The sequence below is a fragment of the Prunus avium genome, chromosome 2, assembly GCF_965620075.1.
Source record: "Prunus avium chromosome 2, drPruAviu1.hap1.1, whole genome shotgun sequence".
In the NCBI taxonomy this organism is placed as follows: domain Eukaryota; kingdom Viridiplantae; phylum Streptophyta; class Magnoliopsida; order Rosales; family Rosaceae; genus Prunus; species Prunus avium.
Window position 1 is genome coordinate 26,829,979 of NC_142285.1, and position 26,419 is coordinate 26,856,397.

Below are 26,419 nucleotides of genomic sequence, written 5' to 3' on the forward strand. Positions count from 1 at the left end.
ATGTTAAACCTTATTAACATTGAGAAACCGAATGGGACCAACTTCAAGACATGGAAGCAACAGATTGATATGAATTTGGGATTACTTGAGTTCACCATAGCTTTTAAGAAGCCTAAGCCAGCAGCCTTGACTGAAGTCAGTAGTCAAGAAGAAAAGGATGCTTTTAAGAAGTGGGAGAGAGCAAATGATATGTCTTTGCTTATAATGAAAAATTCAATGGAAGAGCACATTAGAGGTGGCATTCCAGGCTGTGATCTTGCCAAGGTTTATATGGAAGCTGTGGAGGAAAAGTTTAAGAGGTCTGACAAGGCTGAATCTAGTTCTTATCTTACTACACTCACTTCAACCAAGTTTGATGGAACTGGGAGCATGAGAGAGCATCTCCTCAAACTTGTTAATGTGGCAACCAAGCTCAACAATCTGGTTTTGCAGATTACTGATCAATTCCTTGTTCATATGGCTCTCAATTCCTTATCTTCAGATTATGAGCAAGTGAAGATCAACTACAATACCTAGAAAGAGACTTGGACTATCAATGAACTTATTGCCATTTGCTATCAAGAGGAGGTGAGATTGAAAAAGGGCAAAGTTGAAGTTGTCAATTTGGTTCATGCTAGGAAAGGAAAGAAAGCAGCTACAGTCCATAAAACTGGAATTCCAAATCAGAAGACTAGTGCACCTAAAACAGGTTCATATTCCAATTCAAAGAAAAATGCTAATAACTCTGTTGTGCCTGCTCAAAACTCTACTGCTACCACTAGTTCTAGTCTTAAACCTAACAAAGAAATTTTCAAAAAATGTTTCTTTTGCAAATATGCTGAGCATGTGAGAAAAGATTGCCTTGGTTTTAAGGCATGGCTCATTAAGAAAGGTATTCAAATTGTTGATGTTTTTGTTACTGTTGAAACAAATCTGGTTTTTATTCCACAAAACTCATGGTGGTTTGACACTGGTTGCATTATTCATATCACTAATTCCTCGCAGGGATTCAAAAGCCAGAAGGACCAAAATAGAGAGATCTACAAAGTCTTTGTTGGAAATGGAACAAAAGTAGAAGTAGAGTCTGTTGGTAGTGTTAAGTTAGAGTTGTCATCTGGTTTTATTTTAGTCTTGAACAATGTTCTTTATGTACCTTCGATGAGAAGGAATTTAATTTCAGTTTCAAAGCTTGTTAAGGATGGTTTTTCTTATATTGGTGATGACGAAAGTATTCGTATTTTTCACAAAAATCAGTTTGATAAATTATTTGGTTATTCTTTTCTTATTGGTGACTTGTGGCAGCTTCAGTGTACTTATTTTCATGAATGTCTCCATATTGTTGATTCTGTTTCTAAGAGAATGCTTAATAATGACAGATCTTCTATGCTTTGGCATAGAAGATTAGGGCATATATCAAAGGATAGAATGGAACGATTAATGAAAAGACAGATATTGCCAGATTTGGAATTCAATGATTTTGAAACTTATATTGATTGTTTTAAAGGCAAAACCACAAGCACAAGGAAAATTAACTCAAGTAGAAGTAGTAACTTGTTAGAGATAATGACAGATGTTTGTGCTCCATTTCCAACAAGGACAATACGTTTAAATTTCTATTTTGTTCTCTTTATAGATGACTTTTCTAGATATTCATATTTGTACTTGATTTCTGAAAAATCACAAGTTTTAAACTGTTTCAAAGTTTTCAAATTAGAAGTTGAAAATCAGTTGGACCAAACCATTAAAGTTGTAGGATCAGATCGTGGTGGAGAATATTTTGGCAAGCATACAAAGGCTGGACAACAAAAGGATCCTTTTGCTATTTTTCTTCAAGAGCAAGGCATTGTAGCACAGTATACAACACTTGGAACTCCACATCAAAATGGAGTGGCAGAGAGGAGAAATAGGACACTGAAGGATATGGTTAGAAGCATGTTGTCTCATTCTCAATTACCAGAATTTCTGTAGGGCGAAGCCATAAAGACGGCTAATTACATTTTGAACAGAGTACCAAGTAAGTCAATTCCTTCCACACCATTTGAGATATGGACAGGTAGAAAACCAAACTTCAATCATTTTCATACATGGGGCTGCAGATCTGAAGCTAGGCATTATCATCCAACAGAAAAGAAGCTTGATATGAGAACCACCAGTTGATACTTTGTTGGTTATTCTAAGAAGTCTAAAGGATTTAAGTTTTATTGTCCTACTTTGCATACAAGAATTGCATAGACTAATAATGCTAAGTTTATTGAGGATTTCAACACATCTTCCTCATTGTTAAAAAATTCTTATATTTTTGAAGAAATTGATAAAACTTCAGTTGCATCCTCTAGAAACTCAGTGTCAATTCCAATGTCAATTCCATGTTCAACATCTGAGATAGTTACAAATAATGTCCCATAGCCACAAGTATTTGAAGAACCAGTTGCGGGAGCAAATGTGTTTCCTATTCCAAAACTAGAAGTACAACCTAAACCAGCTAATCATGAGCCTGCACTTCGAAGATCTCAAAGACCGAGGAGCTCTGCAATTCCTGATGATAATATGGTGTATTTACAGGAAGTTGAATTTAATGTTGGAGATCATGATGATCCTGTTTCTTATAGAGAAGCCATGGAAAGTTCTCAATCAACTCTTTGCAAGTTGCTATGGAAGAAGAATTAGCTTCTATGGACAAGAATGGTGTCTGGACTTTGATTGAGCCTACTACTAGTGTCAAACCCATAGGCTGCAAGTGGGTTTACAAGACTAAAAGGGATTCTCAAGGAAGATTTGAAAGGTTGAAGGCAAGGCTAGTTGCAAAGGGGTTAACACAAAAAGAAGGTTTAGATTACTATGAAACTTTCTCTCCTGTGTCAACCAAAGATTCTTTTAGAATTATCATGGATCTCACAACACACTTCAATATTGAATTACACCAAATGGATGTGAAGACTGCTTTCCTCAATGGTTTTCTCAAAGAAGATATTTTCATGAAGCAACTACCAAGATTCATTGAAAGGGGGAAAGAGAACTTTGTGTGTAAGTTAAATAAGTCTATATATGGACTTAAACAGGCTTCTCGACAGTGGTATTTAAGGTTTGATCAGGTTGTGACTTCATTTGCTTTGTTGAAAACAGATTTGATAATTACATCTACATGAAAATGGTGAAGTCCAATTTTATTTTTCTGGTTCTTTACATAGACGATATACTCTTGTCAAGTTCAAATGTTCAATTGCTTCAAGATACTAAGAGTATGCTCTCTAGTAGTTTTGATATGAAGGATTTAGGTGAGGCTCACTTTGTTTTGGGCATTGAGATTGTTAAAGATAGGTCAAGAAGAGTTTTGGGGTTATCTCAGAACAATTATATTGACAGAGTTCTTAAGAGGTTCAACATGGAAAGTTGTAGTGGTGGTGATGTTCCCATTGGTAAGGGTGATAAATTTTCCACTCATCAATGTCCTGTGACAGATTTTGAAATTGAGACTATGAAAGATAAGCCTTATGCTTCCTTGGCAGGTAGTGTGACGTATGCTCAAGTTTGTACTAGACCAGACTTGGCATTTGCACTAAGTGTACTGGGAAGGTTTCAATCAAATCCCGTTATTGCTCATTGGAATGCAAGCAAAAAGGTTCTTAGATATTTGCAAAAGACTAAATCATATGTGCTGTGTTATCATTATGTGGATTCACTTGATTTAGTTTGCTATTCAGATGCTGATTTGGGAGGCTGTGTTGATGATAGAATGTCAACAAGTGGCTATATGTTTACCTTATAGCTAGTGGTGCAGTTTCATGGAGAAGTAAGAAGCAAACTACCAGATCAGTGTCTACAATGGAATATGAATATATTGGATGCTTTGAAGCTGCAAAGCAATGTGTTTGGTTAAAGAATTTGATTCACAGTATGAAAATTGTCAAGAGTATAGAGAGGCCATTGAAGCTATGTTGTGATAATAGTTCAGCTGTGTTCTTTGCCAAAAACAATAAAAGGTCTGATGCTTCAAGGCTGTTGGATATCAAGTACTTGACGCTTCAGGACAAGGTCAGAGATGGAGTTGTTGATATTGAACATCTCGGCACTTTACATATGATAGCAAATCCTTTAACAAAAGCTTTGCATGTGACTGCATTTCAAAGACTAGTGCCAAAAATTGATCTACAAGCTTCGATTTATCTGTTTTGAAGGTGGGAGTAAGGCAATACTTCACCTTTGAATATTTTAATATTTTTCTGGTTTTAGTGTTGTGTTTATGAGGTCTTTGCAAAGTTATGTTGAAATGGAATGATGTTCATGACATCATATGACCAACGAAATTTGGGAGTCCCATGGTACCGAGACTCGCACTTCTTATTCCATGTATGCAACATTTACATTATGATATGATTAGTTTGTGATTTTAGAGTGCTGGTGCAATTTAAGTGTGTCAAGTTTTCTAAAGTTCAGCTCTTTATATCAATATGGTTAGTTGCCAAAAGTCATCTATAATTTCATATAACTCAATGATCACTATTGATTATTCAATATGATACTTTTTGTTTGATGAATTGGCTACACTCATGTGGGAGAATGTAAGTTTTTCCATATATTTTGTGAGTTTGCCTTTTCATTAGGGAAATGATTTTCCCACTCCCCTTTTATCCACCTACACTCCTTTTTATTTAGAAAAATGGAGTGTAAGTGGATAAAAAGAGAGTGGGAAAATCAGTACCCTTTCATTATTATGAGGTGTAGTCATATAAATAATAAATAGAGTTATATTTAAATTAAGATATTATGAGACTTTTATTCAGATAATGATTAAATGGAATAACTGTTACAAGAGGTGGATATCATCCATTATCTCCATGTTTTGGCTATAAGTTGTCTCTTAATAGGAGAGTCAATTGTAAAGAAACTTGTATAAAAGGCTTGGTCTCTGCTCTCATATTCACACGTTCATATTCTGCATGCTTGTCCTATTGAAAGCCTTGACATTTTGGAATACTGAGAGGAGAAGATCATCTTGTATATCTGATTATGGCTAATTCAAGTAAGTCTTATCTCTAATCATTCTATTGTTTAATTGTCAAATTTGTGTTAAGGTGTGGTTTGAGTGCTAAATTGGTTCAAGACTATTTTGCATATAGTAAATGCTTACACCCACTTGATATTAAATCTGATTCCCAAATTTTTATGCAAACGTTGTTTTCATATTTGGAAGAAGAGCATCACTATTACATTTTGGTGACTAGCTGCCAAAAGATGCTTTTGTACAAAGACTACAGTATTACTCATAAATAAATAAAAGGAAATTGCCATGTGGATAGCTTGGCAGCTCTAGGCTCAAAACTAGAATTTGGGAGGTTGTGCCTGAAGGATTTGGACATTATCTACTAGAATATTTGAGTGGAGTTGCTAGACCCATAAGTTTATTTATGTAGTTTTTCTAAGCTTCGGCTCCCTTAGAACCAAAAATATAAATAAAAAAAAGATGCGTCATTTCACAATTTCTAATAGAGCTGGAATTCGTTTTTCCATGTAATTTATGTCTTTTCTAAAATTCAACATACTTAAGTCCAAACACTAAAATTATTAATTGCCAGAAATTTGAATAACGGATATCTAACTTCCGCCATTTTAAAATTCTATGCAATTTTCAATTCCTTCATTCAAATGGAGGGTAATTGTCACATCTCTTTATGAGCGTCTTCTTCTTTTTCCCCTCTCTTTGTCAACACCTTCATCTCTCTATATCTCTCCATTTCGCATCAATCGCCCTTTTTTCCCCCTTTTCTCTCGCACTGCCTTCTCTTTCTAGATCTTCTGGTTTGGTGATAGTATTTTCCACCCCAGGTAAAAATAAATGAAAAAATCTCCAAAATATCCCCTCAACTCGTACCCTTATCGAACATAACCCCCTTAACTAAAAACATTAGCCAATTCAACACCCGATCTAATTTAAATCGTCAATTTAGCACATGCCGTTAGATTTTGTGAGGTTTCATCCTCAATGTCGTCAATAATTTCACGTGACATGCATGTTGAACATTGTCTGCCGCGCAAATCTCACGGCCTGGAGTTCCGGGCCGAGGGGATATGCGTTAACACGCGGTTTCCTGCTTTTGAGTGCGGTGCGGTTGTGCGCGGGCGTGCCAGCACGGTCTACCGTGCGTCGATGTGTTGATGAGTGTTGGATGGATAAGTGGTGCGCCTGTTTGAATTCGTCTTCTTAATCAAACGATTGTAGCCGAGAGAGGAACTGGTCTCGGCTGTTAGGTCCACGACCTGAACTACAAGGCCGTTGAGTGATGGTGTTGGTGGTGGGTTTTGGGCGGTGCTCCGGCGCGCTGCTCAGGGAGCAGCGGTCGTGTGATATATGGGGTGAGTGAACGAACAACAAGGATGGTGCTCCGGCGCCTTGAAAATCAAGGGTCGTATGATATATTGATGAATGGATTTTCCTTACAACCTAACACTACTCCTAGGAAAGCAAGTAAAGATATTGAAAGTGCATTACAGGAAAAAATAAGTTGCTCCGTGGGAGGCTTTGTTTTGGTGTTGAACCCTTTGAATATAGCTCGAGCCTTGTATTTATAGGGAGAGTCCCTGGAGGAGTAATCGAGGCTGAAAATCTGCGTGGTGGAGCTTGATTAGAGCAAGTGGGCAGTCCAATCGACATTTGGGATCGTGAAGTATGGTGGTGTGACCCCAGAAATCCTGGTGAATCTCGGCCGCCGCTCTCGATCGTGGGTTCTGAACTTCTGGCCGTGGAGACGCATTTATGGCCTAGATAGCTGGTGAATCAATATCTCAAGCTGTCAGAATTCTTTGTGAGAATGTCCACGTCTAATCACTCTGATCCATATCACCAAATCCTGACTTCAATCACTTCCCACCTTCCCTCGTGCATTAAATGCTCCTATGTGGCCAGTGGGTTTGCTGCATTTAAACAGGCACTACTTCATTAAATGAAGCCTGGGACCCTGTTGTCACGTGATGATTTGCTTTTAATGCCTCTGGTCGTGAAATTGCTCGGCCTCGGCCTCGGCCTGCACCTAAGGCCGAGATGATCATGCCTCAGCATTTCTTCTTTTGTCTTTAGAAAGGCGAAGTACCCTGGCGAAACGCCGCGTTTTAGTTTTACAAACAAGTGCCAGGGCCGAGAGAAGGGGTTCCTTCGGCCAGCTTATGGCCGTGATTTATCAAGCACAAACAAACATAAGTAGAGGGTAATTTGATCCTTCTCAAGCTAGCAAGTTCTTCATCCACCAAACTATTAGAGCCACCATCACCACAACCCTGAAATCCTATTGTTCCTTCAATGGCCCCTAACCATCAAACCCACCAAACCATTGAGAATCGTGGAAACGCCATTAAACCCCGAGTTCTCGGCCATAAACCTAACAAAGTCCTTTTGCTGAAACTCTAGTTTGGGATTTTGAGGTCGAAGAGCGGATTCTACAATTCCAGGTCGGCATTCAACAACAAGCGCAAGCCTATACCACTTCCTCACATGATTCTCTAGATATCACCACTTTCATTTCGTCTCAGGGCCACTGTGGCACCGTCACCTTTATTGACGGCTTCAACGGCTGCCAAATCACCTACGCTCAACTCTGACGTGCCATGCGTTCAGTTGCCTCCTCTCTCTCCAACATGGGCATTCGAAAGGGCCACGTCGTACTGATGTTGTCCCTAAAATTCATCTTCTTCCTCATGGTGTGCCTGGCCGTGATGTCTCTGGTGCAATTGAAAGAACCATCATCCCCCTCAAAACCACTGGCGAAATCGCCAAGCAAATTGCCTTAGTTGATCAAGAATTCTCGTGGGCTTTCCTTGGTTGATCAAGAACTATGACATGGAATGAAGTATTGTAGCGCTAATTTGATTTAGGGATTACATAGGAAATGGGTCTGATGCAGCGGCGGACCCAGGAATTTTTCAGCGGAGGTGCAATTTTTAAAAGCTAAGAGCTCCAAAAAAAAAAAAAAAAAAAAAAAAAAACAACTAAACATCCTTATCATTTAAACACTACTAATGTTATTCATAATTAATTAAAAAAATAACATTACAATTAACCTACAATTGTTGCCGACGAGGTTTCATATCATGAAAATGTTGCATTATATTTTCATTACTAATACAAGAAAAAACATCTTTCTCAATGTAAACAACCAAGCTATCACTCAACCATTGATTCCCCATTTTGTTACTCAATGGTGTTTTCACAACATTCATAGCTGAACAAGCTCTCTCAACTGAAGCAGTTGCAACAGGTAAAACTAAAGCCAATGTAACAAGTAAATACACATAGTTGTATATTCTACTCCTTCCTGTATTCACCAATTTTTCGGCCAGATCAGTAATTCCGTTCAATGATGAAAACTTTGTGCTGCTCTGCATATCAACAATACAAAGCCCAAGTTGATCTTCAAGCTTCATGAGGTCTCGGTCATTAAATTCTTGTGGGTAAAATTTAGCAAAACGAAGTATTTTTTGTTTGTCAAAAGTTGCAAAATTATAAGCCGGACTCAAACATGCCATACAAATGAGCAATTCAGTATTTACCTCTGTAAAGCGATTATTCAATTCCACTAGTTGCTTATCAAATATAGTAAGAAATAGGTCCACACGATAATAATGGCGGTTTGTGATTTTCTGAGTTTTACGTCGTGATCTCCCTTGTGGTACAAATAAATCATCCATGTTAGGAACGTCAATATCATTGTTGCCACAAAATCTTGATACTTCGCCAAGCAAATCATTAAAGTCATCATCCCTCACGGATTGTAGCTTTTGCTTACATCTTTGGACCAACATCATCGCATTCACAATATCTTGATCTTTCTTTTGTAATGCCTTTGACAAATCATTTGTGACTCCCAATATAAATCTCATCAAATATAGGTGAAACACAAAGTCAAAAGTTTGTATTTCTTTTAACAACCTATTTGCTTCACCTAAATTATCTTGGTTGACATCATCAACAATCCATTCAAGCACCTTCACCACGGGATGAAACATAGTATTAATACTAAGTAAAGTATCATAATGTGAGTTCCAACTTGTATCACAAAGACGTTTGAGAGTAGTCTCTTGATTTAACCCTTGCCCCGTTTCAAGATCATCAATTTCAAGAGCTTTCATAATATCTTTTTGTTGTTGCTCTCTAAGTGCATCACGACGCTTAGACGATGCTCCAATAATATTAACGACACTACTAGCCGTTGTGAAGAAAGTAGCAATGTTTTCATTTCCCTTTGCCACGGCTACAAGAGCTAGTTGTAGTTTATGTGCAAAACAATGGACATAATATGCTTGAGGATATTCTCTCAAAATCTGTGTTTTAAGACCATTGAGCTCACCTCTCATATTACTAGCACCATTATACCCCTGTCCTCGTAGCCAGGACATACTCAAATTTATTGAAGAAATCAACTGCTCAATTGCTTCTTTCAATTCGCTACTAGTCGTATCAGAGACATATTGGATACCTACAAACCTTTCAATTACTTGCCCTTTTTTGTTCACATAATGCAACACCACCGCCATTTGCTCTCTTATTGAAACATCACGTGATTCATCTACCAATATAGAAAAGAATGCATCGTCCATATCACTATAATTGCATCAATGGTTTTAGCGGCACAAGAATTGACAAGCTCTTTTTGAATTTTAGGAGCAATGTACTTGAGATTTCTTGGAGCGTTCTCAAACACAACGGCACAAACTTTCTCATCATGATCAGCAAGAAATTGCAAAAGCTCAACATAATTACCCTTATTGCTAGATGTTTCGCTTTCATCATGACCACGAAAAGGGAGACCTTGTCGCAATAAATATCTAGTGCAATCAAGTGCGGCAGTTAATAGAATGCGATAATTAATATGAGCTTGGTCTGTCTGCTTGATCACAATGGTTTCAACGTGTTGCTTCTGATTCATTAAATCTGTACAATGTTGTGTAGCTTTATTGTGAAGACTTCCAACTTGTCCGACATGGTCCCTAAAATTCTCGGGTCCCTTCCTCCAATTTTTAAACCCTTTCTCAGTGAAGACATCACTTCCAGCCTTTCCTTGTTTATCAAAGTCGCATTTAAAAAGATAACAATGAAGACAAAATGCAGCATCTTTCTCTTTTCTATACTCCAACCAAACAAATGAATCAAACCATTTCACAAGAAAACGTCGATTACAAGGACCCATAAGTGTTTGAGGCATGTGATCGGTTCATAATTGTATATTATTTCTTACCCTTCTAGCTTATGATTTGGTTATGTTTTTGAGTTAAACTTGTGCTTTTAATCCTTTTTGTGTTTATCTTTCAGTTAATTGAGCTTTAGGTAACAATGATGGCTTTGGAGAACATAATTCATGCAATTCAAGCATGTTAAGGCCTAATTTGGATGAATTGATGAAGAGCTTAAAGACAAATTCATTATGGCTACAGCCCCCTGCCAGTCCAGTTCCGTAGGTCATATTGCAAGCTTTGTTTCAGCAACCTACATAGCTCGGATGAGGCCACATTCTTCATGAAAGTTGCTCCAATTGGTGTGTACTATAACATATCCAAAATTCAGCCCAATTGGATAAATCTGGAGTCCGTTACCTAGCAAACACAGAACCATGCTCAGGATGGATCTTATCAGCGCGGAAAATGAGTTAGCAATTTGTTTCGGCCTTAACTTCTTCCTCCGACCTTGGATTGGCCCAAATAACATATGGCTGGAAAGAAGACATTCTGAACTTCAATTTAGAGTGCTTAAAGTCCTAATTTGATTAAGAGAAGCCCAAGTTGTAAGCCCTTGAAGTTGCTGGTCATGCTGACCTCAGCATGTGCTGGTTGGATGCTTGGTCATGGTGAGCTAGGTATGAGCTATCATTTCTGGTTGGAAGCTTGGTCATGGTGACATGAAGATGAGCTAGGGCTGCTGGTGGGATTTAGTGGTGAAGTGCATCAACCAATTCAAGATTTTCTAATACAAGTGCATCAACCATTTCAGATTTTATAATTCAAGTGTTGTATGCATTAGTCTTATTGAATTCTGATTTTCACTTCCCCTAGGCCTATAAATAGGGAAGTTCTCTAAGCTTGTAATAACACCCCAAGGGGGGGAGCTCTCAAGCACTTCTCTAGAGCTCCCTTCCCTTCTCTCCCTCAAATTCTCTTAGTTTCCCTTTGTAGTTCTCAATTGTTGTAATAAGATCATTCTATTAAATTTTCTTTGTACTAAATATCAAACACTTTTCCTTTCTCTTCTTCTAATTCTCTAAAGCTTTCAAACACATGTTCTTCCAAAATCCTCAAAGTTCTCAAACATCTCTCTACTTCCCTTCTCTTCCAAAAGTCTCCATGTCTCAAACACTTCACAAACACATTTCTCTTCCTTCCCTAAGTTCTCAAATTCTCCAAGTTCACAAACATCCTCCAAGTTCTCAACCACTCTCTTCCAAATTCTCAAAGTTCCTAAACACTCTCTTCCAAAATCCACAAAGCTCTCAAACACATGTTCTTCCAAAATTCTCTAAAGTTCCCAAACACTTTCTTCTCCCTCCTCAAAGTTCTCAAACACTTCCTTTCTTCCTCAAAGTTCTCTTAGTTTCCTTAATGTTTTCTTAGTTGTAATTTATTTTTCTTTGTTATGTAAATTCTTTTCTTAAGTTTTCAAGTTGAATTAGTTTCCAAGTTTCAATTATGGTTTTTGTTCTTATTCATTATGCTTATAAGTTAATATGCTAGTTTGAATGATTGATCACCATTTAGGCTTGCATGTTAGCTATCTTGGTTTGAATTAAGAGTATACACCATGCTTTAATTCGAATTGAACTATGAATAGGAAGAGTATGTATGGACATTCGACAACAGGGATTAGATACATACTTGGTTGTTTAAAATGTTCTTCTATGCTTAATGGGTTCCTAATGCTTAATTTTAGGTTAGACAACAAATGATCAAATTAGGGAATTAGGAACACAAGGTTATGACCACACACCATGGCTTAATCATACTTTAGCTAGAATCAATCCATTAATCTAAATTGAACTTGGGAACTTATTTGCTTGAGTTACTTATTTCTTTCTTCCTTGTTTTATGTTCTTTGTTTTTGTTTCTATTTTGTGTAGGGAAACTAAATTGGATCATTCAATCACCAATCCCTGTGGAATCGACCTCGCACTTACATATGCTATACTACCAACGGTTCGTGCACTTGCGAGTATCACAAGTTGAGGATGCAGCTTAATCCATTTTGGTGGAGCTAAATCTACGCAACAAGTTTTTGGCGCCGTTGCCGGGGATCGGTAACATTGTTTGATTCTATTTGGCTTTCCTACTTTATTTTTTTTTTTTCTTAACTGGACAATTTCAAGTTTTAAAGTTAATGACATTAATGGACAAGTTGTGTTTGTAGTCCAACAGAAAAGGACAATTGCCCAACAAGCAAGAGAACTGGGTTTAAGTCCCAGCTTACACAACCCATTGGTGCTTGTTGCTTTGAAGCATGGAATTGGACGTGTGTTGATTTTTCCTTTTCATTTTTAGTTTTTTTTTTATATTTCGTAATCCTTTAATTCTGTTTCAAGTTTTTTGTGTTCGTTTTAGCAATTTATGATAGCTTAATAAAAATGGAGAGAGATGACAACCTCAATCATAAGAATGGGGAGTGTGGAGCAGTGGGAGAAGTCGCGACCTCCAAATGCATCCATGCTCGACCTAATCGCTTCAAGGGGGAGTATTCCAATCTTTTCTCTTTAGTTGTTTTGTTATTATTTTAGTAATTTTAATTTTCTATTTCTTTTATTAAAAAAAATTAAAAAGATTTTTTATATTAGCTGACTCGTGGTAACTCCAGTGAGCGTCTCCGTCAATACAGTGTCTAGGAGTTCTTTAGGCGACACCTTCGGTGTCTAAGAAGTTTGGGTTTTAAGTGGGACCTTTGTGACCCCTCCAACCTTCCCGGATCCCCTGGCTGTGTTTTCTGAAGCCCTTAACTGGTCATCCATGAGTTGCTTGTATATTTGTGTGTTTTATAAAAAAAAAAAACAAAAAAAAAAAAAAATTTAAAAAAATTGAAATTTGAGTTTTTATTTTTTTTTATCCTTGTAAATTGAAATTTGGAACTTCTTTTTTTTATTTTTTTTTATTTTTTTGTGTGGTCAGTTAGTTGTAAATAATAATAAATTTAAAAAAAAAAATCAATTTGGAACTTCTTTGTTTTCTTTTTTTTGTTTTGTTAAGTTAGTTTATGTATTTATTTACGTGGTGTGGTTAGTTAGTTTATTTCTGAGTGTTAAAAACATATTATTTTTATTTCACTCAAACACTGCATTACAAACAAAGAAAAAAAAAAAGTAAAAATTTTTTATAAAAAAAAAAAAAAAAGAAGAACATTCAAATAAATTAAAAATAAAAACAACTTCTTCTTCTTCTTCGTCTTCATCTTCATCTTCATGGCATGCCTCTATTATCTCTTACTTGCAGAATCTGCAGCAGCTCCACATGGTCCTCATTTTTTCTTTGCAGTGCTTCCACGTGCTGATTGGCACAGTAGAGCCGCTTCTGCAAGTCCGCCACCATAGCCTTCAAGGAAACTATTTCCTCGCTCATCGCGGCACACTCCCGTGTTCTCGCCAGTAAACGCATGCCCAAATTGGTAGCCGAGACCGCGTGGAGCACAGTTAAATTGTGGGACTCCTCCACTGCTGCCTTGTCAGACCTCTTTGCCACATGCAGATGATCTGTCGATGTGAGCTTGCTGCCAATCATGCCTTCCAGCAGCGCTGCTCTGTTCGGCACTGCCTCAGAAAAGTTCGGTATTACCTCAGCAAAGTTTGAGGCCGTACCATGATGATATGTGGAGTTTGGGAAGACATGGTTTTGAGGAGCCCTTATCTGCGCATTCGGTGGCGCAAGGGACAATTCAAGGTTGAGATCATCAAGGTGAGTGCATGAGGATGCCATTGTTTTGTTTTTGGATTTTTTGATGTTTTTCTCTGAATTTGCAGGAAGAAATGCGGGGTACTCTTCTACTTCACCGAGATGAGTTTAAATAGACTTATACAGACGAGGGAGCCGAAAGCACTTCGGATCTCGAGGGTGCTATCCTGTGCTCTTTTCTCTCGGATCCCTTCATTTCTGGCGCAAATTGCGAGCACGTTTTTTTTTAAAAGGGAGCATGTCTACACTTTCACTTACTTTTGCCTCCCTGTTTTCTGATGTTTGTGTTTTTCCTTTTTCAGTTTTTATTTTATTTTATTTTATTTTATTTTATTTTCAATTATTTTCTTCTTGTTTGACAGGTTTCTTAATAATGTAGTTGGAAGAAGAGACAAAATTAAAGATGCGTCTTGGACACCTGGTGCAAGAATCCCAACTCTTCTTTTAAATTCTTGTTTGAATTGCGTGTTTATTTCAGTTTATTTATTTATTTATTTATTTTGTTTTTTATTTAATTAGGTAGTATAATTTAAAACTCATAGGATATTCTTTGAAGGAGCTAAATTTTTGGTAACTCCAGTGAGCAACCGCAGTCTATACAGTGTCTAGGAGTTCTTTAAGGCGACACCTTCGGTGTCTAAGAAGTTAGGGTTTTAAGCGGGACCATTGTGACCCCTCCAACCTTCCCGGAACCCCTGGCTGTGTTTTCTGAGGCCCTTAACTGGTCATCCTTAAGTTTTTCTCTTAAAAGAAGAAGCAGTTATTTGTGTATTTACTTAACTAAAAATAAAAAATAAAAAAAAATCTTGTTTGGGTCTTCGTGTTTTTGTTTGATTGTCGTTCTTTAAATTTAGGGTCGATCGTTTCTTTGAGATAGCTAACGTTTTTATTTCCCAATTAAAGAAAAAAAAAAAAAAAACACACATACACTTTGAAATTAAATAAAAACTGAAATCATTTCTTCTTGGCCTTCGGTGTCTCGACCATAGGAGCTTTGAGTTTGGCCCTCTGGCTGTCCTCTTCCGGGGCTTCACGCACAGCCTCTTGGGGCTCATCACTTGAGCTCCCAAAGATCGCAATCTTAGCTTGAGCGTAACTACTCTCGCGATCTGCTTGCTTGCGTTTACCCGGTCGGTCTAGGTCCTCCAGCTGCTTTCTCATGTCGCGAGAGTACAACTCTACCATCTTTGATAGATTTTTATTCTCGTCTCGCAATACTTCTAGCTGGTGTCGATTCACCTCCACAATCCTTGACCTCTCCCTTTTCAAGCTTTTTATAGCACTCTGACAGTCTTCAACCAAACTTCGCTCCGCCGCCAACTGAGCTTTAAGCACCTCTACCTCATGGGACTTCGCAAGTAGGCGATGACCCAAACTTGCGACACATGCTGTACTCTGCACGCTCAGTGCCAGGGCATCACTCGTGACCCGGTTGTCATCCCTTGTCCCGAACACACGTATATCTTTGGGAGTCACTAAATTTCTGCAAACTCCAATGGCAACATCGTTGTCCAGGAGTATTGAGTCATTGACAGTCACAGGCCCCCGTGCGGAGGCAAAGTAGGGCATCCATACTGGTGCTACTGCTTGGCCTCGTGTCTGAGTCGGTGGAGCTAGGTTGAGATCTAACGAAAAGGGGTAGGAAGAAGCCATTTGATTTCTCACTTTTTCTTTTTTCTTTTTCTTGCTTCTTTTCTCTTTTGTGTTTCTGAGTTTGTGTGTTTTTTGTTTTTTTCCCTTCTTTTTCCTTCTTATAGATGTAGTCTTTGACAAACAAACCCTAGCCGTTGCAGCGTCTAAGCATTTCTGAATCTCCAGCATTCATCGAGTCCCACAACCTTCTCGCTTCCCAACCGTACCCAACACATTTATCTCGACGTGACCTTTCTGAACGGACGCGTTCAGTAAAGTCATCACGACTTTGTATGGCCCCGTAATTTCTGCTTGTGGAGTCTGCGGCGCCTCTATGCGTCGACACGTGGCTCCTGCTTTCTGCCCGTGACTATCCATGAGACGACATTAGGGACCACGTGCTTTCTTTTCAGAATTCCCACTTTGCGCTCATAATTCACGTTTTATCTTCTTTTTAAAAAAAAAAAAAAATAATAATAATAAAATGTGTGGGCTTCAGAATTCATTTTGGGTCGGTTTTTCACCTTGTTTGGGTTTCAAGGTGGGTTAATTTCATTGTGGGCTTTGGGCTTCAAATTTTTTTTTGGGTTTCAGAATTGTGTGATTAGGGTTTACTGTTTTTTTTTTTGTTTGTTTGTTTGTTTGTGTTGTAATTTTTATTTTATAATTATTTTGTTTTTGTTTTCTTTTGTGATTTTGTGATTTTTTATTTATTTGCTTTAATACCTTTCATTTGTTGTTATGACATTGTTTGTGGCTAATTTTTAAACATTGAGGACAATGCTCATTTCTAGGTTTGGGGGTATTGGAGTTTAGCAAGTAAACTTGGTTTTTCTTAAAAAAAAAAATTTTAAAAATTTTAAATTTCTTTCTTGTTTTGAATCTTGTTTTGTTTAGTCACTTTCCGAACACATTTGATGAGATTGTGATAAATGTTGCATGACTTAAATAAAAAATTGAATTTTATTTATTATTTATTTTTATTGTAAAAAATAATAATTAATTAATTAATTAATTTGGCATCGTTTTAGCATGACATGTTCGAAACCTTCTTTGCACTTGCCATTTGTTTCATAATTTTCCAATTAAAGGATTTGCATGATCTAAAGAATTGTATCAAGCATAAATTAGACTTATATAACCATATAATGTGAGCTTTTGAGCCTTGTGCTTCATTTCATGAGTGTTATACACATACTCTTATTTTCTTGTCATCAAAGTTGTTGTTTGATCTCATTATTCATTGATTTGGTTGAACACTTAAAAGTCATTCATTCTTATGCAATTTGACTTCATGACATTTTAAGAAGTGATATTAAGGCCTTCTTTGGATCGTTTGTGCCTTTCAAGCTAACCTTATGCATGCTTAAGCATGATTTTCCATTGTTTACCATTTTGAGCCTACATGTAAACCTTTTCTTTCATTTTACCAATTATATTTCCTCGCCTTAGCCCGAAAAACAAATATTTACCTTTCTAAGGAATTCATGAGCTCTAATTCGGATGTGTTTTTCATGCTAAGTTTGGGAAGGGATATTACATAAAGAGAAAAAAAAAAAAAAATTCACTCAATTGGTGAAAGAAAAGAAAAGAAAAGAGAAAAATTGTGATTAAGTGGTGGTTGAATGAAATTTCATTTTTGGGTTTCATTTTTGGGCCTTCTAAATAAATTGGTGTTTGTTCAATTCAAGGAAAGGAGTATGAATAATTGTAAATGAAGGTATAAGGAGTTTTGATCGTGTAAAAGAAAAAATCTAATCGTGATGATTCGAAGTCTTGCAAACAATTGTTTTATGCTCTTATATTTTGAGTTTCTTGGACTTTGTTTTATCCATACCCTTCATTTCTTACTCACCTTACACCCTTGGCCCCATTACAACCTATGCTAAAGACCTAAATTGATCTTAAATGTCATGTGGTTGAATTGCATTTATTTTTCTACTTTTAAGTGTTTGGCATCCTTCTTGAGATCATATTAATGCAAGTTCTTCATCTTTCTATTGTGAGTTAAGTCCCTTATGGTTTAACTCTAATCTCATGTTTATAACTGAGTGTTGCATTGTAGCCCTCTTCCGAGTGATTCATTTGTGAGAGGACAATTTTGGTGAGATTTGAAGTTGAATTTGTGCTTTGTATGATTTTTGAAATTGTGTGAAAACTAAGATTGGGGAATTTGTTGCATTTGGCTATCACACTACTACACTTTGAGCATATTGTGTTTAGAACTTTGCCGCTTTGTAAATAATGTCTAAAAATTGAGCTTTTATTGTTAAAACGTTTAAGTCATGTGCATGAGTCATTTCTCTTCAGAAAATGTTCGGAAAAATTGTTTTAAGTTCTTTGTGTTTTTGTGTTTGTTTTTGTTTTTGGTTTTGCTTAAGGACTAACAATCTTTAAGTTTTCTAATTACTTTGTTTTACAGAGTCAGTAAAACGTTTGTGGGTATCGTATCTGTTAAACCCTCAGGAGACACAACTCCTCCTACTAGGGATGCCTAGAGGTTTAAAGGCTTGTTGCATATGCTAAATGCAATCGAGTTACCTACGAAAGTGGTTTAGTTAACTTCTAGTTTTGTTTTTAACTTTGTTTTGTGTTGTTTTGCTCGAGGACTAGCAAAATCTAGGTTTGGGGGTATTTGATCGGTTCATAATTGTATATTATTTCTTACCCTTCTAGCTTATGATTTGGTTATGTTTTTGAGTTAAACTTGTGCTTTTAATCCTTTTTGTGTTTATCTTTCAGTTAATTGAGCTTTAGGTAACAATGATGGCTTTGGAGAACATAATTCATGCAATTCAAGCATGTTAAGGCCTAATTTGGATGAATTGATGAAGAGCTTAAAGACAAATTCATTATGGCTACAGCCCCCTGCCAGTCCAGTTCCGTAGGTCATATTGCAAGCTTTGTTTCAGCAACCTACATAGCTCGGATGAGGCCACATTCTTCATGAAAGTTGCTCCAATTGGTGTGTACTATAACATATCCAAAATTCAGCCCAATTGGATAAATCTGGAGTCCGTTACCTAGCAAACACAGAACCATGCTCAGGATGGATCTTATCAGCGCGGAAAATGAGTTAGCAATTTGTTTCGGCCTTAACTTCTTCCTCCGACCTTGGATTGGCCCAAATAACATATGGCTGGAAAGAAGACATTCTGAACTTCAATTTAGAGTGCTTAAAGTCCTAATTTGATTAAGAGAAGCCCAAGTTGTAAGCCCTTGAAGTTGCTGGTCATGCTGACCTCAGCATGTGCTGGTTGGATGCTTGGTCATGGTGAGCTAGGTATGAGCTATCATTTCTGGTTGGAAGCTTGGTCATGGTGACATGAAGATGAGCTAGGGCTGCTGGTGGGATTTAGTGGTGAAGTGCATCAACCAATTCAAGATTTTCTAATACAAGTGCATCAACCATTTCAGATTTTATAATTCAAGTGTTGTATGCATTAGTCTTATTGAATTCTGATTTTCACTTCCCCTAGGCCTATAAATAGGGAAGTTCTCTAAGCTTGTAATAACACCCCAAGGGGGGGAGCTCTCAAGCACTTCTCTAGAGCTCCCTTCCCTTCTCTCCCTCAAATTCTCTTAGTTTCCCTTTGTAGTTCTCAATTGTTGTAATAAGATCATTCTATTAAATTTTCTTTGTACTAAATATCAAACACTTTTCCTTTCTCTTCTTCTAATTCTCTAAAGCTTTCAAACACATGTTCTTCCAAAATCCTCAAAGTTCTCAAACATCTCTCTACTTCCCTTCTCTTCCAAAAGTCTCCATGTCTCAAACACTTCACAAACACATTTCTCTTCCTTCCCTAAGTTCTCAAATTCTCCAAGTTCACAAACATCCTCCAAGTTCTCAACCACTCTCTTCCAAATTCTCAAAGTTCCTAAACACTCTCTTCCAAAATCCACAAAGCTCTCAAACACATGTTCTTCCAAAATTCTCTAAAGTTCCCAAACACTTTCTTCTCCCTCCTCAAAGTTCTCAAACACTTCCTTTCTTCCTCAAAGTTCTCTTAGTTTCCTTAATGTTTTCTTAGTTGTAATTTATTTTTCTTTGTTATGTAAATTCTTTTCTTAAGTTTTCAAGTTGAATTAGTTTCCAAGTTTCAATTATGGTTTTTGTTCTTATTCATTATGCTTATAAGTTAATATGCTAGTTTGAATGATTGATCACCATTTAGGCTTGCATGTTAGCTATCTTGGTTTGAATTAAGAGTATACACCATGCTTTAATTCGAATTGAACTATGAATAGGAAGAGTATGTATGGACATTCGACAACAGGGATTAGATACATACTTGGTTGTTTAAAATGTTCTTCTATGCTTAATGGGTTCCTAATGCTTAATTTTAGGTTAGACAACAAATGATCAAATTAGGGAATTAGGAACACAAGGTTATGACCACACACCATGGCTTAATCATACTTTAGCTAGAATCAATCCATTAATCTAAATTGAACTTGGGAACTTATTTGCTTGAGTTACTTATTTCTTTCTTCCTTGTTTTATGTTCTTTGTTTTTGTTTCTATTTTGTGTAGGGAAACTAAATTGGATCATTCAATCACCAATCCCTGTGGAATCGACCTCGCACTTACATATGCTATACTACCAACGGTTCGTGCACTTGCGAGTATCACAAGTTGAGGATGCAGCTTAATCCATTTTGGTGGAGCTAAATCTACGCAACAGCATGTCATTTTGGCTTTTAGGCTGACAAGGACCCCTTTGCAGATAGGCTCTTCGAATTTGTTCTCGAAAATTGGGATTATAATAAGTCATTAGAGGTCTAAATACAGGGTCCGCAGGAAGAGTAGCCAATATTTCATCCAACTCAGTGACCTCTGATCGTTTTGGACTACCCGAATTATTCAAGGGAGGATGTGAAGTAGGCGGATTATTTGAAGGAGGGTTGGAACTAGCCAGATTATTTGAAGGTTGATTTGAACTAGCCGGATTATTTGAAGGAGGATTTGAACTCTTTCTCTGAAAGTACCGTTCCATAACTGTATAGAGAGAGCTAAATAAGAAAAAAAAAATTATTGTGATGCACACACACTTTGATGAAATTGGGTGATGTTAAATTGGTCTTTTATAAAGAGAATTCCCAATTCTACTTAATTAAGGAATTCCCAAAACCCAATTGAATAAAGAGAACTCCCAATTAAATCCCATTTAAGTAAGGAAATAGAAGCCCTTTTGAAAAAACCCACAAAAAGCCCACTCACAGCATCAGTTTCCCTTTTTTTTTTTTTTAACTAAATTAAAAAACCCTGGTCCAAAACGACGTCGTTTTGGCCAGGTTTTTTTTTTTAAAAAAAAACAAGCAGCGTGTTTTAAACAGCCTGGTTCAAAACGACGTCGTTTTGGCCAGGCTTCGTTGGGCGCGCCTCCTTGCGCCTGCACAGGTCCGCCACTAGTCTGATGCTTAGAAGGTCAAAATTGCCCTCCAAATTTGTCACACGTGCTCCTCAAGTGGTTGAGTTTGACAAAAGTTTGGATGAACTCTCACAAATCTAATTGCATGAGTGAAATTAGCAGTTTTTTTTTTTTGGGGGGGGGTGTTTTAAATTGTCAGATTTTTTTAGTTCAGGGGGTTAAATTATACAAGGGTCATAGTTCAAAGAGTAAAATAGCTGAAAAATCAAAAATAAAAAGACTAAATTGGGAGTAAAGTAAATTCCCTAATAACAAGACTCCAACCTCGTTTAATCTTCAACAAAGTATGAAGCTTTGGAAGCACGATGTTTCACCACAATTCAGACTAAGAACTTAGAAGTCCAAGCCCAACTTCCGAAGTCGAAACATCTGAGACTTCCAAAGTCGGAACATCTGAGACTTTTGAAGTTGGAACATCTGAGACTTCCATAGTCGAGACATCTGAGACTGTTTGTGCCTAATAAATCACGGCCATGAACTGGCCAAAGGAGCCCCTTTTCTCGGCCCAAGCACTTCCTCGAGAAGCTAAAGCGCAGCGTTTCGCCAAGGTGTTTTGCCTTCCTGAAAACAAAAGAAGTTGCCAAGGCATGATCATCTCGGCCTCGATTGTAAGCCGAGGCCGAGGCTGAGCAAAATCATGGCCAGAGATATCAGAATCAACTCATCACGTGATATCAGGGTCCCATGCTTCATTTAATGAAGTAATGCCTCTGTTTATTACAGCAAACCCACTGGCCACGAATAAGCATTTAATGCATGAGGGAAGGTGGGAAGTGACTGAAGTCAGGGTTTGGCGACAGGAAACAGAGTGATTAGACGTGGACATTCTCACAAGAATTCTTGCAGCTTGAGAGATTAGGTCACCAGCTATTAAAACAATAAATGCGTCTCCACGGCCAGAAGCGCAGAGCCCACGATCAAGGCGGCGGCCGGGATTCACCAGGATTTATGAGGTCACACCACCATACTTCACGATCCCAAATGTCAATTAGACTGCCCACTTGCTCTAATCAGGCTCCACCATGTGGATTTTCAGCCTCGTGTACTCCTCCAGGAACCCTTCCTATAAATACGAGGCTCAAGCTACATTCAAAGGGTTCAAACACCAAACCAAAGCCTCCCACGGAGCAACTTATATTTTCCTGTAATGCACTTTCAATATCTTTACTTGTTTTCCTAGGAGTAGTGTTAGACTGTAAGGAAAATTCATTCATTAATATATCATACGACCCTTAATTTTCAAGGCGCCGGAGCATCATCCCTGTTATTCGCTCATTCACCCTATATATCATACGACCGTCGCTCCCCGAGCAGCGCGCCGGAGCATCGCCCAAAACCCACCAACACCATCACTAAACGGCCTTGTAGCTCAGGCCGTGAACCTAACAGCCGAGATTAGTTCATCTCTTGGCTACAATCGTTTGATTAGAAGACGAGTCCAAACAGGCGCACCACTTGACCATTCTATCCACATCAACCATCTCGACGCACGGTAGACCATGCTGACACGCCCGCGCACAAACGCACCGCACCCAAAAGCAGGAAGCCGCGTGTCAACGCATATCCCCTCGGCCCGGAAACCCAGGCCGTGAGATCTGCGCGGTAGACAGAGACTTCCGAAGTTGGAACTTCAGAAACTTCCGAAGTCAAAACATTTGAAACTTCCAAAGTCGATGAAGGGAATATTGTGGGAATGATGTTATGTAGAGATTTCTAAAGAACTCTACAATCAAACTTTGAGAGTATAAATCACCTAGCAAGCCATATCTAATATGAAATCAAAGTAAGAGTGGAAGCATTAAATAAACTAGGGATTCATGCAAGTCTCATTTGGTCCCAATCTTTATAAGTCTATGAAAGTGTGCACCAAAGACTCTCTAAATCCTATTTGAGAGAAAGATAAAATGTTCATACCCTTGGAGCGAATCTTGAAACCAAGAATGGTGTTCAAGTAGAGGGAGTGGTCTCTTTGTTGTTGGCTCTACCTTTGATGTTGATTCTCCACCTTGTAGCTCTCCAAATAGGTACAAAGATATGCACCTCCCCAAAGCTTTTCACCAAGGATTGAATTGTTTTGTTTTCCTATTTAGATCGGTGCACTACATACTAAGTTATATCAGGTTTTGATAAGAGTTTAAATTAAGTTGTACCTTGAGGGCCAAAACCTTGTGAAATAACGAAGGGTTTTAAGGCCTATTAAGGGGTCCTATTTATTTCTTTTTATGCCCAAACCGATCTGGTGGGCTTGGAAGATTAGTCAAGTCGGCCCTTGGTGATGAGTAAAGATGGCTTGACCTAGCCCTATATAAGTTTAAGGCCCTTCTCTCATCAGACACGTTCTCTAAACCTATTCTCATCATAAAGAGAGAGCTGAAACAGATTCTGAGAGAGAGCAGAAGTCTTTGAGATGTTCCTGTTCTTGCTAGGATTTCTGCTGCTACGGAGTGATGAGTTCAGAGGCTGTGTACTCAAGGAAGATGGCTCCAGGTATGTCTTCATGTCTTTATACGTATTACAGTTTTGTGTGAAAGATCTAGATTGTGTATAAAGAAATCTAACATGAATGGGATGAGAGACTGAGCAGACAACAAGTGAAGAGTGGTAGACAACAAAGAAATCTAACTTGATGTGATAGATTGAAGGGGTTAGGGAGAGAGAGCTTGATGTTTTCTCTCTTCCAACTTCACCAACTTGAAAACCCTAGGATGATAGGATTCCATAGCTACACACTTATAGGATCAAAAATGTTACAAGAGCGACAAAATTGCCCCTAAACCTACCCTCCCTCTCTTTTGTGTGTCATCTTTTGCTATCTTGGTCCAACACATTAATCCTATAATGTGTCACATATGTGCATAAGTCCATATGGTCAAATCCATTTTGAATTTCCAAGTCCTATGGGACCTTTAATTAAAGTTTCATAACTTAAATTGAATAATTAAATTAATCTAATCAATTTAATTACTCTAGTAACTTGACTAATTCAATCACTCACTTGTCTAACGAGTGTTGGTCCCGGTCATCCTTAGTTGACCGTGTCAAGTGTTGGGTCAACCATTTGATCTTTGACCTTTGACTTTTGACTTTTTCCTTTGGCTTTCACATTGACTTTGACCAAGTCACAAAATCATTCATTCGGTGTGCAATCTTATAGGTTCTAATTAGCGAGGCAGTGGGTATGAATGATTCACTCTGAATCAAGTGTGAATTGTATCCCTCCATACAATTCTCCCTATTGGCGAAGGCTAATTATAATTAGTCCTTACAGGGCTTCCACAAGCCATGAGTGACACCTAGCAGTATCTCATGGCTACCCCAGCTAAAAAGAATTCATTTAGAGAACCTAGTCAATTTGTGATTACATTGCAATTCGATCATTCTCTAATTCAATACTCTATGTCATATTCTTGGGATATGGTAAACTTGTGTCAAAATCCCTAAATGACATCTCTAGATTATATGATTCAATTTGATGAAATTGCAAACGTTCTTGTTTCAATTTCCATCCAATACTTTGGCCAGAGATTCACGAATCATATCTTTAGAGTATTATCTCTTCTTACTAAGAGCAGAGATTCCTTGTTGTACATTCACCTGTCTCTGCGTACACATTGAGAATCCTGAGGAACACCTTGAAGTCACATCATTTTGATACGACCGTATAGTGCTCTCAAAGAGAAACAACATATACACAAGACAACTGTGATGTCTCAGGTCTAAGGATTAATTTGCATTATCACAACTTAGAATTCTTTGTTTGACACTTGTGAGTAAGACTTCCATACAAGAATTCTAGAGTTGATCGCGTTCAGTGGACTCCATCTTCTATAGAGCACCCACACATCTATCTTAGTGTCTCTACACAAATGACTTGAGACTAGTCATCCTCCCAATTGAGCAGACATAATGTGTTCCAGTCTTTGCGAGTCACCATTGTCCAATTGGTGCTCCTATGACTAGGAACATTTTAGGATACGATATTTATATGTATGGAAAGGTCTCATGCATCTAACTTCTTTAGACCACTTTTCATTTATATCTTAATCCATGGACTTGTTACTTTGTGTACGTTATGTATCTAAAGCAATGTTCTTGCCCCTTTGATTATTATATATTATTTCCTTAGAATTATCTATTTTATATTGGCTTCTAGGGCATATATCTAACAGTCGAAACAATTGAAACTTTTTCAAGTCGGAGCATCTGAAACTTCCAAAGTAGGTTCATATGAAACGTTCGAAATTAAAACATCTGAGGCTTTTGAAGTCACAACATCTAAGACTTTTGAAGTTGGGTTCAAAACTTCTGGAGGTTTATTTGCACATAGTGAAAATCATATAAGAAAGCAATCAAAGATATTGAGCTCAATACGAAATATTCTTAAGGAGAAGAGAATCAAATCATCATATTTGCAATATGAAAATCTCCATCAATCCCACCCCACGGATTTTTGGGGCCTCAGAAGGAAAGATTTTTTAACGAAGTTGACTTCTAGTCATTTAATGGCTAGCCTATGGGCTGATGATCACCTTATAAATACCTTGCTAGATGAAAAGCAAAGGAGATCCGACATAGGGGCAAAACAATACATTTTCGGTAGTAAATTCAAAAAATAAATAAATGTTCAACAAGAAGTAAATTCGTAGTTTCCATTCACTTACATAACATATTGAAATTGGCTTTTTATAACAAAATGTCCTTGAGGTTCATAAAACTATTAGGTTTCATCCATTTTGTTTTTGTTTTTGTTTTCTCTCATTCATGGCCTTAATATTAACATGCATGTTCACAAGTAGTCCCTATCGTGAGCTTCAGTTAAAAAATCTGTTAGTTTACTGATGTGACACATATGTGGAGCCCACATATTCAATAGGGAGTTTCACATTCATTCCACAGAGGCCTGAAATAGTAGAAAACTCAACCCCATAGAAATTGTAGAAAAAAACCGCCAGTGGAACATTAGCGGCATGAATGTTCCATTGGTGGTTTTTTTTTTCTTTGTCTCTTGGAGTACTAGAGCGAGCGAGAAACCCCTCATTGTTTCTTAGAACTCCAAGAGACTAAGCTAGAACCAAGATAGAGACAATAACCACCAGTGGAGCGGTGGTCATCAGCATCCCTAGCGTCGGAGTATGCAGTAATAGTGAGGACACTCGACCTATAGAATAGGCCATGAGTAGAGGTGCCTTGGTGATAATGCAAAATACGCTTCACGGCTAACTAATGAGTCGAAGTGGGCTTGTGCATGAACTGGCAGACTTGGTTGACTGCAAAAGCAATGTCAGGACGGGTGAGAGTGAGATATTAGAGGGCACCAATGATGCTACGAAATTCGATGTAATCAGCCAGAGGTTCTCCTTCATGCAAATTGAGATGACGACAACTTATAGCTAGGGAAGACATGGGCTTGGACTCAAGAATATTGGTGCGACGGAGCAAAACAAGGATATACTTAGTTTGGATGAGAG

At 37.7% G+C, this 26,419-nt stretch overlaps 1 protein-coding gene and 1 pseudogene across 1 annotated transcript; one reads left to right on the forward strand and one right to left on the reverse strand.

The window, feature by feature from the left end:
* LOC148296752 (uncharacterized) lies at positions 1 to 1,013 on the forward strand (annotated as a pseudogene).
* A 7,015-nt stretch (positions 1,014 to 8,028) lies between these two features.
* LOC110759867 (uncharacterized) lies at positions 8,029 to 9,893 on the reverse strand. Its single transcript, XM_088248137.1, has one exon. It carries the CDS (start codon positions 9,562 to 9,564, stop codon positions 8,029 to 8,031), a length of 1,536 nt encoding a protein of 511 aa, XP_088104263.1. The 5' UTR covers positions 9,565 to 9,893.
* Positions 9,894 to 26,419: the final 16,526 nt, after the last annotated feature.